The following is a 13,526-nucleotide window of genomic DNA, read 5'->3' as shown; positions in this document are numbered from 1 at the left end:
GGAGATGCAGATTTCATTTTCCAACAGGACTTGGCACCTGCACACAGTGCCAAAGCTACCAGTACCTGGTTTAAGGACCATGGTATCCCTGTTCTTAATTGGCCAGCAAACTCACCTGACCTTAACCCCATAGAAAATCTATGGGGTATTGTGAAGAGGAAGATGCGATATGCCAGACCCAACAATGCAGAAGAGCTGAAGGCCACTATCAGAGCAACCTGGGCTCTCATAACACCTGAGCAGTGCCACAGACTGATCGACTCCATGCCACGCCGCATTGCTTCAGTAATTCAGGCAAAAGGAGCCCCAACTAAGCATTGAGTGCTGTACATGCTCAGACTTTTCATGTTCATACTTTTCAGTTGGCCAAGATTTCTAAAAATCCTTTCTTTGTATTGGTCTTAAGTAATATTCTAATTTTCTGAGATACTGAATTTGGGATTTTACTTAGTTGTCAGTTATAATCATCAAAATTAAAAGAAATAAACATTTGAAATATATCAGTCTGTGTGTAATGAATGAATATAATATACAAGTTTCACTTTTTGAATGGAATTAGTGAAATAAATCAACTTTTTGATGATATTCTAATTATATGACCAGCACCTGTATTTGATGCCACTTCCAATTTTTTGCAACTTTAAATGTACAGAAGCTGTTATTAAAAACTCTTGTGAGCTGAGTGTTTGGGTACATGAACACCTGGAAAAGCTGAGTAACAAGGAATCTGAGGTCTATATATGAAAACAAGACTGGATTCTCTCGCATGCTGTTGTGTGTGTTCGTACCCTGAGACAGAGGTGTAGGACTGTTTCCTCTTTGTAAATGGTTTGCCAGGTGTTGACCACCTCAGGTAGGAAGGATTTGACGATGTACAGGTGTCCAGGTTTCAGAATGTCGTATTCGGACCAGGTGCAGAGAACCTTCAGCGCGCGCCGCAGGCCTCCGCCCATCTCCTCCTTACTGAGGAACTCGATCTTGGCGCAGAGGCCGCGCTGAGCCCACGACGACATGCTGTTATTGATGCTGTTGGGAGAACTTTCCTCCAGACGGTACACGGTCACGGGTTCACCTGCACGACACGCAAACACGAGAATGTCACGCTGAAACACGACCAACCACATCACAGCATCGCTAATACAGTAAGACACAGTAGGGCTGGGCGGTGTGAACACACGCTAACCCTTTCTCTGTGAGAAACTCTGTTGATGTAAATCAGCAGTGCACATTCTAGCGTCACACCGCCCAGAACTACATGAAATAAACAGCAAAGCCTGATGGGACAAGAGGGCAGGAGTGTGCCTTACCTCTAGGGGGCACTGGGGTGAATGGAATACTCTGGGACAACCGCATCAGGTTATTACGCTCCACCGCTGATACACACACACACACACAGAGGGATGATGTCAGAACACGTCACGTCAGCTTCAAACCCAAACCACCATGTCTCAGCCAGTTAAATGACACGTTTAGAGGCTCTCATTACAGTCTGTGTTTAAGTGAGTGAGGCATTGTGGGTCGGGTTTAAATCAGGACACGTTTATGCTTTCAGGACATTGACAAAAAAACTGACCTGAATACTGATAACTCTCCATGGGCTTGAACGGAGAACCGATCGCTGCTCCACAGACACACAGAGCAAAGAATGAGCATTACAACACAAAAATACCATAGTATTACCAGTGTACCGTAGTACTGTACGTGTAAGGGAAGCACACTGTATGTGCAATGCTGAGACAGACCAGCAGGGGTCAGACTTACAGTCCTTGCGTGCGCCCAGGTGTGTGTGACGGGCGGCGTACAGACCCGCTGCAGCTGAAACACACACACACACACACAGCGGTTAGACTAAAGACACGTCCAGTCACGATGTTTCTGCCGATCAGTAGATGAGATGAAACACTCACTGTTTGAGATGTCTTCTCCTGGACTCCTGAACACAATGGAAAAAAAACAAAACAAATCATTTATAGCATAAGAATTAATTGAGCAACAATCATTTATAAAAATCACTGCATGACATGAATTAATGATGTCAGTTACTCACAGTTTGCTGGATTGAGCTGATTTACCCTGAGAATAAAAGACAAACATTGTGTGTAAATGATTTATCAAAGTCGTAAATAAAGATCATTGGACTGTGCTTTACAAGAAAATACTATTTCAGTCTTTTCACATTTAATTCAATGTGTTACTTGCTGCCATTTATTATTTAAACACGTCATGTCAGCAACAAGGCGAGACCAGAGTGAATAACAAAAAACATATAATTAACAAATAACTATATATGACATTTAAAGTGCCCCCATTATGCTATTTAAAGGTTTCTAATGTTGTTTTAGAGTCTCCTGCAACAGGTTCACATTCATCCAAGATCAAAAACACTTTAATTTCCTCATAATATCCACTGCAGCATCAGCTCTTTTCTCTCAGTGTCTGAAACGATTCGGTCTCTCGAAACCCCGCCTTTCTGGGAGCTGCTCTGCTCTGATTGGTCAGAAACCAAACGCTCATTATCATATCTGAATCTCAGCTCTTGATTCACAGCGTCTTCTCGACATGAACAACACGAACCAAACTCTTCCGGTCTCAGATACAACTACAGTGATTGAGGGCGGGGCAAAGAGACGCTGTTCAGCCAATGAAGACCAGAGGCAGGGATTATGCAAATTAGTTACATTGTTATGTAGGTTCAGCAGGAAGTGAGACTGAATTACTGCATTGAATACTGAATTACCCTTTCTACATGAAAGACACATTTTTAAATACATCAGTTAAACATTTTGTTTCTTGGTGTAATTAATTGTGAAATTTACTAGCAATTTCTGGATGAAAATTGTTTCTACACCAGTTTGTGTTAAACATTCTGATTGTGTGTTTGACTGACCAACAGCAGAGCGGCCGACAGATCCTCGTAGCGCGAGACGTCCTCCAGCGACACACGCGTCCTCTCCTGCTTACTGAGCGCTGAAACAGATAAAGAGACCGGACGCACACTTAAAATGATTCATTTTGCAGACACTGTTATTTAAAGCGACTTACACATGTGGAATACAGCAAGCAATTCATCGTGAAGAGGCAAATAAACACAAGAAGTGCTCAAAATACAAAGTTTCAGACATTGCTTGGAGTAATATAAGCTAGAAAGAGAAAGCATATATTTTTATTTTTCAGATGAGGTTAAGTGCTCACGAAAGACTGTCAGGGATTCTGCAAACTAAAGAGTAAAGTGTGTGTAAAGAGTTCAGAGGCCAGCAGGTGGCGTGTGATCTGTGCTCATGATGTCACCGGCGAGCTGCTGAAGCAGAGTTAATGTTTACAGTGTTCACTCATGTTGTGCAACGCTGCTGTTTGGACTCACTGGACTCTGGATGCAGGAACGAAGGGTTTCTGTCGAACTCTGTGAAACCGGCGTACGAGTTCACCGTCCGCATGTGACCCTGCGACACCGCCTGCGGAAACACACACATCATCCATCGGCATTGGGCCGCACTGGAGGAAATCTTGGCATCTTTAGCTTTCAAAACTACACTGACCACATCTCGACCCTTTCTGGACGGACTCGACTGCCGCCCGCTCACTGCACTCTCCTTAGGGAACGACTTCTGACCTTCAGGCTCATCCTTGTGACCTTTAGAGGAAAGTGGCAGAATGAGTCCAAAGGCATTTATACACACGTTAAGCTGTTTTGATCAGTGGATTACACGGACACCATGTTAAATGATTCCCTCTGATGACACTGAGCTTTAATAACCCGTCACTAACCAAACCCCCTAACCAGCACCAGCCCGGGTTAGTCGACCACAATCTCACACACACACGCCAGCACTTTATTCACTCCCGAGGGACATTTAGTAAAAAGCGACCGGTTGAGATGAAACCACCGCCAGAGGTCAGAGGTCACCCGTCTCACCCTCTCTAAAGGCCCCGATATACTTCAAACAAAATCAAACATCATTTCAAACAAAATCAGGACAAAAACTCTTGGGAGTTCGAAACAGCTTCGAAAGAGACCTTTCCAGAAAACCTACAAACTACCATTGGTCCATGGTGATGATGTAACAGGTGGGTGTGGCTCTAAGGCTCTGCCTTCTTTGAGGTGTAACTCTTCTCAGGTTCATTTCTTCTGTTCAGTCCGTCAAGGTCAGACGTGAGAAAAACAAGTTGCTTTATAGTAGAAACTGAAGCTGTTATTCTAATTGAGAGCGACACTATTTTTCATGTTTAATACTGTATAAAGTACTATATAAATAAGCGTGACGAGATTATCAGATGCTTTCTTAACTGCTGTTTTCTCACCGCTGTCATTTTTGTTGTGTTTATTTTGTTATTGAGAGGAAAGTGCAGCACATGTTCATCTAAATGTGCGGATGTTCGCTAACACTACATCTCTGCAAAGCTATTTCTAACTTCTTTTTACCCCTAAACAGAACTTCGCCGTGAGTATATCGGGGCCTTAATACACACAGGGGCATGCAGAGGGTCAAGGGTCACGGTTAGGGCGGGGTTATGCGTCATATATCCCTGATTCCCAGTGGTGGACCGAAGCCAAACCTCCGGTTCTCTGCCTGAATCTGTGCAGCGCGCGTCTGCAGCGGCCGTCCTTCTGGAAGCGCCGGGGCCGGAGCTCAGGGGCCCGAGGGAAACCCGGGAGGGGCGTGTTTCTGTCGGGCTGGTCGGTGGTGCGGTCTTGAACTCTAACCTCATCATCATCATCATCATCATCAGAGAAGGCATGATTCACGTATCCCTCACACTCGGGCTCACTCACGACCAGCACTGGCAGGCCTCCATCAACACTCTCCTCATACTCACCCACGAAGGCACCAAACTCCACGGCGCTGTGCGACGGCTCCGTCTGCCCCGAGTGCTGAGAGTCGGCGAGGTGTGACGGCGTGCTGACAAAGAATGTAGCCGCGGTTGCCGGCGCACTGACGAGGCTGGCGGGACCCGCGTGCTCACGGAGGGAGCGTCTGTGGGAGTGAGTGCGCGTGAGCGACTGCGGTAAGGCACAGCTGGAGGATCCCGCCTCGGCCGTGAACGGAGCGCGTCTGTCCGGGCTCTGAGGAAGCTCCGCCCCCTGCAGCCCTTCGGCTCCGCCCCCAAACAGCGACTCCGCTATGCTGGCGGCGGGCGGCAGGAATCCCACACTGCAGCGCACCAGCGCGCTCGACTTCGAGTGTCCCGTCACATCGGGCACCAGGTTCTTGGAGACGCTGAGCTCACGCGTGATCTGGTTGTGCACTTTACTGGCCTCAGACGCGCGCTGGGCTGTCAGCGCCTTCAGCGTGTCCACCGTGAGCGCCGAGAGGTCCTGCAGGTGTCCGATTTGAGAATCAAGCGTGTGCAAAGAGCGCTTGATGAAGTTCACCTTGTTTCCAACCTCCTTCAGCTGCACACACATCGTTTCCACCCTAAAACACACACAGATTTACAGAATCACAATAGGTTTCACATTTATGTTCATGCATTGGGCAGATACTTATCCAAAGTTCTACAGTTTAAAAGCCACTTAATGTTGACTATTCAGTAATATTACTTATTTGACTGCACTGACAATATCATATGAGAACAAAACTTCATATAGTGACATTATTGTTTTCAGTATAGCTGCTTAAAGCAGAAGTAGAAGTTTGCATCATAGATCATTATTTCCTGTTTACTACTGTGAAGTTACAAATCTTCCAGACCTGTCGGACGTGAGTCTGATTCTCTCTTCACTCCCAGAGTGAAACTGATCGTCTTTCTCGTGGAAATACGTCTCTACGCACTGCTCTTCGAAATCGTGCAGTTTCTTCTGGTCCTCCTCGGTCAGGAAGAGCTCTGCGGAGACACACACAGTCAAACGGCATCCGCAGGGTTTTACGATCTAATTTAGAGCTTTTAAAGTCCTTTTCTGCACAAATAAAATTAATACCATACGGGCAGGTAGAGCAAGATGAAAAACGACGATGTAAACAACTTTACACTTAAAATAACTCAGGCCTTATAATAATGTATCATTTTGACTCTCATTTTAAAAGCTGAAATTTGGGGTTCATCATTTTATATTTAAATATAATTATATTTTTTCATTTAGAATATACTGTGTAATTCATATTAAAATATATCTCTGCATCAGGTGCCGATTATGGAACAGCAGAAATATAGCGGTTACCCCTGTGACCCCTGTTCACAATGCAGCTGCGCTTTTTAGAAATGCGACGAGTTTGCAGGAATGATACTAACATAAGGTAAACATTGTAATAATAGAAAAACTAAGCGTGATGTCAAAATAACACATGTGCCCAATGAAGACCTGATGGTCGATACGTTGCGCTATCAATAAAGTTGTTTGGAGCTGTTATTGGAGCAGTGTGCGGACATCACCCTTCTTTTTTCCATTATTGTTATTTTGTTGTCCTGCACCTGAGCCCAATTAGGGTGCTTGGAATGTGCACAACTTATTTGTATTTTTAAATTTTGTACTAATTCATCAACAGTAGATCATAAGCAATCTATAGACATAAATGCGAAACTCAAACCACAAGCCCTTTAGAACGAGCAACAGTGCTGCTTTTTTACTTTCAAACGTGCTGAAGTATAATACTGACATCAAGCTATATTGCGATTTTTGATATTTAAGACTGATTATGGCCTTAAATTTAATACAAATGAATGTAAGAGTGTTTAAGGAGCCGCAGGGAGCCAGTCAAAGTGCGGCGGAGGCACGTTACTTGGTCCGTAGGTGCTGCTGTCCTTCTTCCTCTTCCTGCAGATGGACGACAGGACAGACGCCATGTGGCTGAGCAGAATCAGCGGCGGCGGCAGGACGGGCTTGTCGTGATACGCCATGATGAAGTGGTAGCGCTGGTATTTCCACACCAGGTTAGATATGGACTTCACCTGCAGGTACACGTTACTGTGGAGGAACGGCACGGTCAGTTATCATGACGAACATCTTATGGAGAACACGGGCGGGGCGGCGGGTCACTCACTTGAAGAAGGCGATGAGCAGGTTCACCATCAGTATGTACTGGACGAACAGATAGACGGCCTGCAGCAGCGGCGTCAACCAAACGCCCGTCGCACACAGCTCCTTAGCATGATCCTCACTTGAGTTTGCACACACTGCAAACACACGTCACATGTGAACACTGATGCTAATGACATCACTACCATTATTATGTGGTTGCCAGGGTGTTGCTATGGCGAGGTGCTTTAGAGCATTGCTATGTGGTTGCTAGGGTATTGTGGGTGGTTGCCAAGGTGTTGCTATGTGGTTCCTAAGGCATTCTGACTGGTTTTAGATCATTGCTATTTGGTTGCTAGGGTACTGTGGGTGGTTGCCAAGGGGTTGCTATCTGGTTGCTAAGGTATTGTGGGTGGTTGCCAGACTATTTCTATGCGTTAGGATGTTCTGAGTGGTTTTAGATCATTGCTATATGGTTGCTAGGGTATTGTGGGTGGTTGCCAAGGTGTTGCTATGTGGTTCCTAAGGCATTCTGAGTGGTTTTAGATCATTGCTATGTGGTTGCTAGGGTATTGTGGGTGGTTACCAGAGTGTTTCTATGCGTTAGGATGTTCTGAGTGGTTTTAGATCATTGCTATATGGTTGCTAGGGTATTGTGGGTGGTTGCCAAGATGTTGCTATATGGTTCTTAGGGTATTGTGGGTGGTTACCAGAGTGTTTCTATGCGTTAGGATGTTCTGAGTGGTTTTAGATCATTGCTATTTGGTTGCTAGGGTATTGTGGGTGGTTGCCAAGGTGTTGCTATGTGGTTCCTAAGGCATTCTGAGTGGTTTTAGATCATCGCTATTTGGTTGCTAGGGTATCGTGGGTGGTTGCCAAGAGGCTGCTATGCATTAGGATGTTCTGAGTGGTTTTAGATCATTGCTATGTGGTTGCTAGGGTACTGTGGGTGGTTGCCAAGGGGTTGCTATGTGGTTGCTAGGGCGCTGTGAGCGGGTTTTAAAGATCATTAGAAGTACAAGCAAAACATTACAAAGAAAGAAATAACTTATGTTCATAAAGACAATGAAACTTATTTATATAACCATTAAGATTTCTTCAGTGTGACATTAATTGGTTCGTGTGAATTAATGTAGTTAACTAATGTTTACAAATGTAACCTAAATGTAACAGTGTTTCCAAATCATTTAATTATGTTTTAGCAGATCTTATGGTTAGGGTTAGTTAGAGTTGGTTAGTTTTTGGTTATTTTTCCCCCCCATATTAAAGTCATGAGAATTTGGGAGGGTTTAAAAGTGTTTGATTGTGATTTTAGATAAATGGTGCATTAATGCATTTTTTTGTTCTGTGTGCGAGTCTCCAGGGGTTTACCGTCAATCTCGTACGCATAAACTTCACCATACATCATCCAGTAGGGCTGGAAAACCACATCTTTGGCCAAAGTCCATGAAGGATCCTCATTTGGGTACAAAATGGCTTTACGAGGAACCCCAAAACTCAGCAGCACAACAGCCATAATGACCACAATATAGAACATGTTGGCCACCTGCGGAAAGAGCGAACAAACCGATCAACAACATGTACTCAACATCGCATGTGTTCACGAGCAGTGATGGGGAAAGTTACTTTTAAAAGTAATGTGTTAGGATACTGTTACTTCCTAAAAAGTAACTAATTACATTAATTAGTTTCTCATTACATTTCTCGCTTGCTCTCTATTATTCAACATAATATGCATTACAAAGTAACACATTACAAGTAACGCGCATTAAGTAATCGGACTACGTTTTTTAAAGTAGAATGCGTTACTTTAATTGTTACATAAAAAAGTAATCTGATTACGTAATTAATGCGCGTTACTTGTAACATCAAAAGGGTAATCTGATTACGTAATGCACATTACTTGTAATGGGTTACTTGTTACATCAAAAAAAGTAATCTGATTATGTAACCCGTGTTACATGTAATGCATTACTTGTTACATAAAAAAAAAAAATCTGATTACATGATGCGTGTTACTTGTAACATCAAAAGGGTAATCTGATTAAGTAATGCATGTTACTTGTTACAATAAAAAAAAAAAATCAATCTGATTACATAATGCACATTACTTGTAATGTAACACCCACAACCCTCTCTCACCATCTTCCCGATCATCATGACGTACGGCCCCGCCTGCTGATTGACAGCCAGGATATCCAGTAGCCGCACATACCAGAAGATGATGTTAAGGCAGTACACGATCCGGCCCGCGATGAACACGTTACCACTGCCGAATCGCAGACCGAAGCCCACGAAGAACATCAGGATGGCCAGGAAGTCAGAAATGTTAAAGTAGTCACTGAACCACACCTTAATCTTCTGACTGATTTTCCCTCCTTCAGACATGAACATCTAGAGAGGAAAAATACACAGACGTACACAACAGTCACATGTGCGATCCTCACGTTTGAGAACAGCGAGTCAATCATCAGACGGCAGGATTAAACACTCGTTGGATTGTAACAAATGTTGCACAAAATAATTACACATTTCTGCTCGAACATCTGAACACACACAAACCTCTCGTATCTTCTCCACCGCGAGCGTGAAGATGTACAGAATGACGATCCATTCCTGAGGAGACGGAAGCTGCTCCATTTTCACCAACACCACAAATGAATACAGCATCAGGAACCCGATATAAAAGAGCTGCAGCACACAATTACACAGATTATACACATATATATATACACGTGCATGTACAGTAAAACTTCATAAGGAGCTCAAATCTCACAGACACACAGCAGGTGATGTTCAGTCAGTTTTCATGATCACAAAATTAAGTTTCAGTTATACAATTTAGAGACACAAATATTATCACAATCAAGTATCACAGAGAGAAGGGGAATAAACAGACTGCGTCACAGTCTATGAAATCCATTTGATTTTTTTTTTATTAGATTTTTTGTGTTCATTTTTCAGTGTTTTATGATGGTGATAATCAAATGAATTAATAAAATTCAATGAATACTTTAAAGTATAATCAAATTAAACAATTCCTTTACTATAGTGCATTGCATTTGTCATAATTTCTTCTAAGTTAAACTAATCATTTATTCGGTGGTTTGTAGTGAGGAGCTTTGAGTTCCAGTGTATTTGATTTCCATATCCAGAAATTGCCAAATTCAGTGACATTCTGCTTTATACAGTAAATTCCACTTTTATGACTGGATTCCTCATTTCCTGTATCACAGAAATCACACGGCTCTAGGTGTCAGTTGTGTGTTTGGGTTTCTCAAGAATTGCTCACTGCGGCTGAACAATCAAACAGTCATAATGATTCAGATCACACACACAAAACAATCATTATTTGCTTTTCAGAAAATCTTTAATAATTCACATTCACCTCAACACCAGCTTATGAGAGAAAACAGATGAATGATCAACCAGCGCTGCGCACACACACACACACACACACACACACACACACACACACACACACAGGGTTGAAATGTCACTAGTAAACCTTCCACTAGTTCTGTGATGTTTATCTGTATAACGCGGCGAGTTTATGCAGGGACGAGTGTCTCTGATACTATCACATGGGAACAACAATCCAGAACACTTACTCAAGAGTTGGAAATCAAGCACACACACACACACACACACACACACAGAGCGTGAGAAAAGAGTCATACGTACCGTGTTGAACCAGAACTTGACGATGGGCGCGTGGTAGAAGGCGTAGAACTTGCGTGTGATGGGTAATCGGCGCGAGCGGACGTGGACCTCCGATTCGCTTTTCATTTCTGCGTTCTCATTCATTCGCACTTCTTTAAAGACATCCTGACACACACAAACACACAGCTGTCAATCTGCACTGCGAAATATTACATATACAGTATTTCTGTCTTGTTTCCCAGCACAAATATCTAAACATTCTTAAAACAAGAAGCAAAATTTACTGGAGATGTATGAAAAATGTATGAAAATGAAGTGAGTTTGTGCTTAAAACAAGATCAAATATCTGCCAATGGAGTCAGAAAACAAGATTGAGGAAGAACATCATTTATTCTAGTGCGATTGTGCAAGAACACTTGAAAACACACACTTGTGTAAAGATTGACCGTTTTCTGAGGATCAGTGGACAGAACAATGGCCAAGGCACGTTATCAGACGTCAAGCATGTTAAATATTTCATCGGTGAGGTTTGCGGTTACCATCTGGATGTCGTCGGGGTTCTGCAGGTTGTGCTCGCTGTCCTCCATGCTCTGATGGGCGTCCTGCGACTGGGGAATGTGGGACATCTCCGCTTTGGTCTTGTACTCCAGCAGAAGGATGGCGGGAGGAACGAGGATGCTCAAGATCACCTGGACAAACATGAATAAACCTTGAACTAATGCATTCTCCTCTTCTCTAGCTCTTCTGCTAAAAGCATTAATGTACTGTATTGGAGTGCCGAGGGTGCGAGCGCAGCTCTACCTTGTACCAGGAGTTCTTGCGCATGTTCAGGCGTCCCATCCACATGTCGGACAGCAGCATCTGCGTGCAGGTGTGAGCCACGAAGGGCCGGAGACGCGACGACACCGCCAGCTTCAGACAGGTGGAGTTGCTCCAGTTCTTCAGCTCGTACGTCAGCAGCTTCATGGCCATCGTCTCGTCCTGCCGGAACGACTGCTCCAGCAGATCCACCGCCAGCGTGCCGAACTCACTGACGACACACACAAACACCTTCATTTCTACAGTCAAAGCAGCTTCTCAGTCACTCTGAGGCAGCGCTTCAGCTTCATTTCCAGCATTTGATTCTCATCGTGACTCACTTGGAGTACTCCTTCAGCTCCTCCGAGGTGTCGTCCACCACGTCGCTCTTCTTGGCCTCGTATCCCATGGAGCGCAGCAGTTTGCAGGCCACCAGCGCTTTGGCCATGGACTCCTCGCCGTGCTGCCAGAAGAACAGGGACATCTTCTGCCGCTTCATCAGCACGGCCCACACCAGAAGCTCGTTGAAGGGGTACGGGAAGCGCCGCGTCTCCGGGTCGTCGATGTCCACCACCTCCTCTCTGCTCTTCTTCTTCTGCTGCTCCGTGGCCGAATCCAGCTGAGGAACAACCGGACGATTAGACCAGAAACACACAGCGGTTGAGCTACAGGAACACACACATGAGAGACGCGCTTTACCTTGGGCTTGTAGGGCTGAGCGGTCTTGATGAAGTGATTGTGTCGGGTTTTCTCTTTTTTATCAGCCTGAATGCTGAAGGACTCATGGGAGCTGCTGGTCGCGTGTCGCCCTGACCGCTGACAGACAGATAGACAAATGGGCAAGACAGACAAACAGACGGAGAGGCAGACAGACGGACAGACAGAGAGGCAGACAGACAGACAGACAGACAGACAGACAGACAGACAGAGAGGCAGACAGACAGACAGACAGACAGACAGACAGAGAGGCAGACAGACGGACAGAGAGGCAGACAGACGGACAGACAGAGAGGCAGACAGACGGACAGAGAGGCAGACAGACGGACAGACAGACAGACAGACAGAGAGGCAGACAGACAGACAGACAGACAGACAGAGAGGCAGACAGACAGACAGACAGACAGACAGACAGAGAGGCAGACAGACGGACAGAGAGGCAGACAGACGGACAGACAGAGAGGCAGACAGACGGACAGAGAGGCAGACAGACGGACAGACAGACAGACAGACAGAGAGGCAGACAGACAGACAGACAGACAGACAGACAGACAGACAGAGAGGCAGACAGACAGACAGACAGACAGACAGACAGAGAGGCAGACAGACGGACAGAGAGGCAGACAGACGGACAGACAGACAGACAGACAGAGAGGCAGACAGACAGACAGACAGACAGACAGAGAGGCAGACAGACAGACAGAGAGGCAGACAGACGGACAGACAGACAGACAGACAGACAGAGAGGCAGACAGACGGACAGACAGACAGACAGACAGACAGACAGACAGACAGAGAGGCAGACAGACAGACAGACAGACAGACAGACAGACAGACAGACAGACAGACAGACAGACAGACAGAGAGGCAGACAGACGGACAGACAGACAGACAGACAGACAGACAGACAGACAGACAGACAGACAGACAGACAGACAGACAGACAGACAGAGAGGCAGACAGACAGACAGACAGACAGACAGACAGACAGACAGACAGACAGAGAGGCAGACAGACGGACAGACAGACAGACAGACAGACAGACAGACAGACAGACAGACAGACAGACAGACAGACAGACAGACAGAGAGGCAGACAGACGGACAGACAGACAGACAGACAGAGAGGCAGACAGACGGACAGACAGACAGACAGACAGACAGACAGAGAGGCAGACAGACGGACAGACAGACAGACAGACAGACAGAGAGGCAGACAGACAGACAGAGAGGCAGACAGACGGACAGACAGACAGACAGACAGACAGACAGACGGACGGACAGACAGACAGACAGACAGAGAGGCAGACAGACAGACAGACAGACAGACAGAGAGGCAGACAGACAGACAGACAGACAGAGAGGCAGACAGACGGACAGACAGACAGAGGCAGACA

At 45.3% G+C, this 13,526-nt stretch overlaps 1 protein-coding gene across 2 annotated transcripts in view; it reads right to left on the bottom strand.

Moving 5' to 3' along the window:
• The window catches only part of trpm7 (transient receptor potential cation channel, subfamily M, member 7), a 36,479-nt gene that overhangs the window by 4,730 nt on the left and 18,223 nt on the right, over nucleotides 1-13,526 (bottom strand). For both annotated transcript variants that reach the window (XM_048169500.1, XM_048169499.1), the window contains exons 15-35: nucleotides 12,113-12,229; nucleotides 11,755-12,032; nucleotides 11,417-11,645; nucleotides 11,155-11,304; nucleotides 10,637-10,780; nucleotides 9,515-9,643; nucleotides 9,095-9,346; nucleotides 8,324-8,498; nucleotides 6,978-7,110; nucleotides 6,717-6,901; nucleotides 5,691-5,823; nucleotides 4,816-5,414; nucleotides 3,537-3,631; nucleotides 3,362-3,452; nucleotides 2,888-2,967; nucleotides 2,048-2,073; nucleotides 1,908-1,933; nucleotides 1,762-1,815; nucleotides 1,574-1,618; nucleotides 1,308-1,373; nucleotides 789-1,072 (exon numbers count right to left, since the gene is read on the bottom strand). In XM_048169500.1, the coding sequence (XP_048025457.1) occupies nucleotides 789-1,072; nucleotides 1,308-1,373; nucleotides 1,574-1,618; nucleotides 1,762-1,815; nucleotides 1,908-1,933; nucleotides 2,048-2,073; nucleotides 2,888-2,967; nucleotides 3,362-3,452; nucleotides 3,537-3,631; nucleotides 4,816-5,414; nucleotides 5,691-5,823; nucleotides 6,717-6,901; nucleotides 6,978-7,110; nucleotides 8,324-8,498; nucleotides 9,095-9,346; nucleotides 9,515-9,643; nucleotides 10,637-10,780; nucleotides 11,155-11,304; nucleotides 11,417-11,645; nucleotides 11,755-12,032; nucleotides 12,113-12,229 (3,291 nt within the window). The remainder of the gene's footprint in view (nucleotides 1-788; nucleotides 1,073-1,307; nucleotides 1,374-1,573; nucleotides 1,619-1,761; nucleotides 1,816-1,907; nucleotides 1,934-2,047; nucleotides 2,074-2,887; nucleotides 2,968-3,361; nucleotides 3,453-3,536; nucleotides 3,632-4,815; nucleotides 5,415-5,690; nucleotides 5,824-6,716; nucleotides 6,902-6,977; nucleotides 7,111-8,323; nucleotides 8,499-9,094; nucleotides 9,347-9,514; nucleotides 9,644-10,636; nucleotides 10,781-11,154; nucleotides 11,305-11,416; nucleotides 11,646-11,754; nucleotides 12,033-12,112; nucleotides 12,230-13,526) is intronic.

This window comes from Megalobrama amblycephala, linkage group LG19, assembly GCF_018812025.1.
Source record: "Megalobrama amblycephala isolate DHTTF-2021 linkage group LG19, ASM1881202v1, whole genome shotgun sequence".
Classification (NCBI taxonomy): domain Eukaryota; kingdom Metazoa; phylum Chordata; class Actinopteri; order Cypriniformes; family Xenocyprididae; genus Megalobrama; species Megalobrama amblycephala.
Note: the sequence above shows the minus strand (reverse complement) of the source record. Positions and strands in the feature narration are given on the sequence as shown.